Genomic DNA, 3,226 nt, shown 5'->3' on the forward strand with positions numbered 1-3,226 from the left:
CTCAAACTGGCTTGTGCTGTCCTGGTTCCTTATCACTGGGAGAACAAACGCTGACAGTCCCTTCTGCACTAGGAGTGGTTCCATCGGACAAAGCTGAACCCCAGGACTGGCCACGGCCCCACCCAAGCACACAGGGTCCGGCTGACTGCTCAAGAGCCCCTGTGCACAGACCCTGCTCTTCATTGCACACTCATCAAGCATTGACGAGGGCTCCAGCCAGGACCTTCTCCTGGAAAAAGAAAAGTGTCTCAGTGTGATGGGGTGGGAGGGTCCGGGGGAAATGGCTTTGGATTTTCCCAGAGAAGTCTCATCTAAACCATCACTATATTTTCCTTCTTGCACAGATCCTCATGCCCACAGGCAGCAAATGTCCAACAGCAGCTCCATCACCCAGTTCCTCCTCCTGCCGCTCGCAGACACACGGGAGCTGCAGCTCTTGCACTTCTGGCTCTTCCTGGGCATCTACCTGGCTGCCCTGCTGGGCAACGGCCTCATCATCACCACCATAGCCTGGGACCAGCACCTCCACACCCCCATGTACTTCTTCCTGCTCAACCTCTCTCTGCTTGACCTGGGTTGCATCTCCACCATTGTCCCCAAGTCCATGGCCAATTCCCTCTGGGACACCAGGGCCATTTCCTATGCAGGATGTGTTATCCAGGTCTTTCTCTTTATCTTTGCAATGTCAACAGAGTATTGTCTTCTGACCATCATGTCCTACGACCGCTACATTGCCATCTGCAAACCCCTGCACTACGGGACCCTCCTGGGCAGCAGAGCTTGTGTCCCCATGGCAGCAGCTGCCTGGGCCACTGGGTTTCTCAATGCTCTGCTGCACACGGCCAATACATTTTCACTGCCCCTGTGCAAGGGCAATGCCCTGGACCAGTTCTTCTGTGAAATACCCCACATCCTCAAGCTCTCCTGCTCAGGCACCTACCTAAGGGAAGCTGGGCTTATTGTGGTTAGTGGCTGTTTATTTTCTATGTGTTTTATTTTAATTGTGCTGTCCTATGTGCAGATCTTCAGGGCCGTGCTGAGGATCCCTTCTGAGCAGGGACGGCACAAAGCCTTTTCCACCTGCCTCCCTCACCTGGCCGTGGTCTCTCTGTTTGCCAGCACCTCTTTTTTTGCCTATCTGAAGCCCCCCTCCATCTCCTTCCTGTCCTTGGACCTGGTGGTGTCTGTTCTATACTCACTGATACCTCCAACATTGAACCCCCTCATTTACAGCCTGAGGAACAAGGAGGTCAAGGATGCCCTGAGCAAACTAATTGCTGGAAGCATTTAAAAACTAATAAAGTGTCCGTCATCTGCTCTCTAACCGATAACAGCTTTAATGTAACTCATCAGAGTCCCAGATTCTGTGTCTGTGTGTTGGTGGTATTTATTTTTTAATAAATCATGATATTTTTGCCATCCCCTTTCTAATTCATTGTCTGCTTTTGTTTTCAAACCCACTGGCTGTATAAATATGCAGCTTGTTGCAGCCACAAGGTGGCAACAGCGACCTGGTTCAGGAACAGCACGATGGCCACCCCCAGGCCGCTCGGGTCATCAGCCCGCAGACACCAATGTGGTGGGCGGCAAATGGCGTTTATTGGCAGGTAACACAGCAATATATACCTTGAGTTTACAACGTCACTTCCGTCTGCTTGGATCACACACCACACACCACTACCTATCAAGGGAGGTGCTACTGCCTTTCAGTACAGTGCGAGATCTTCCGGCCGCCAGACCCTACCTACCAACACCCCATCCACTGCTGGTTGTTCTCCAGATTCCTGTCTCCAGTCACAGAGGCTTGGGAGACAGCAATTTCTCAGAAGAAAGATTTCTCCTTTGAGAGTGCTGGTAAGAAATGTATTTTGCTGAGTAACTGGACACAAACATATATTTTTCCTATATATTTACCAACAAAATAAATACATTTTTTCCTTATGATCTTGTAGAAAGATGGATAACACAGATCTGTTGAGATCACTGTCAACATGGCCGTCTAAAAAGAGAACAGTTCAATTAACCTTTTTCTTCTTCTTTCCTCCATCAGGCAAGAGTGGCCAACAGTTTCCAGCATCACTCAATGTGTGCCAACGGTAAAAGTGGCACTGACAGTCCATGGCAGTGGATTGTTTGGTGCCTTCGACTCTGTGCAAGACACAAGGGTTATCGTTCTTAATGCTGGAGGCTTTGGTAGGAGAGAAATCTAGAGAGCATTTTAAAACAATGGAGAGAAAAACAGACCAAATGAAAGATGTAGAGTGAAGGAAATGTCTTCTTGCAACTTTAAGTATCAAACGTTGTTGGTGTTGTAATTGCCCTTTCTTTGTTTTGAATACTTTAAACACAGTCTTTTCCCATCATATCAAAATGAGACTTTTCAGGATGTGCATTAAGAGCAAGAGGAGAACTTCTGATCCTCCACTACATTTGCCTTCTCAGCACTCCCTCTGTTATCTGTGCATCTGATCTCCCTCATCCTCCAGGTATTTCCTCCTGCCCTAACTAAACTGACCGTGTCTGAAGTCCCATTTCCAGCAGCTGATCTGCACTCTTTATTTCCCTTCCTCTTACTCTTTGTTCACTGAGACACTTTTCCACAATCCAGTTGTTGCTTTCAGCTTCAAGGAGTTAAAAGCTTCCTTGTTTTTCAGTAGTCTGTCTAATTATGTCTTTAGCCAACCCTTTTATTGTGTTTACTGTTAAACTTCCTTTCTGTCTAACACATTTCTTGCACGGTTCTGCCTTGGAGAAGGTGAACCTCAGTGCTGGCAGTTTGTCCTTGTCATACAGTTGAGGAGTGTGTTTTCTTTTAATCATGACTCTTTTCAGTGTTATTTTGTTTGTTCAAAGGTAAAGCAAAGTCCCTCTTTGCTGTGTGCAGCCAGGTCTCCAAGGAGAGCAGGTGGGAGCTGGTGCAAAGGAGCCGGCACATCCAGCTGCAGACTGCAGGGGAGAAGTCTGGTGTAAGGAAAAGGGATGCAAGGCCCAGGGGGCCATGAGAGAAACGATGGGGCTGGGGAGGTGAGGAGCAAGGTTGTGCACACGGTGTGAGACCTCATGGGACAGCTTCTCCAGCCAGTCCAGACCTGCTTAGGAGAGACCCTGGATCCACATCAGATAATGCTGAAATCACCTCTTCTCCAAACTAAAAAGTATTAAAATACCCCCTTTACAATAAAAGACTTTTTTATCAGAAGCTTCTTGAAATCTTTCTCCATAATTA

The 3,226-nt window shown here is 47.7% G+C and overlaps 1 protein-coding gene across 1 annotated transcript; it reads left to right on the top strand.

The window, feature by feature from the left end:
• Positions 1-367: 367 nt before the first annotated feature.
• LOC136113008 (olfactory receptor 14A16-like) lies at positions 368-1,291 on the top strand. Its single transcript, XM_065857947.1, has one exon. The coding sequence runs from the start codon at positions 368-370 to the stop codon at positions 1,289-1,291; it is 924 nt and encodes a 307-aa protein (XP_065714019.1).
• Positions 1,292-3,226: the final 1,935 nt, after the last annotated feature.

Source organism: Patagioenas fasciata, chromosome 30 (assembly GCF_037038585.1).
Source record: "Patagioenas fasciata isolate bPatFas1 chromosome 30, bPatFas1.hap1, whole genome shotgun sequence".
In the NCBI taxonomy this organism is placed as follows: domain Eukaryota; kingdom Metazoa; phylum Chordata; class Aves; order Columbiformes; family Columbidae; genus Patagioenas; species Patagioenas fasciata.

Bases quoted from the DNA above. Each gene is read 5' to 3' on its own strand.
- LOC136113008 (XM_065857947.1), top strand. From the start codon at position 368: ATGTCCAACAGCAGCTCCATCACCCAGTTCCTCCTCCTGCCGCTCGCA.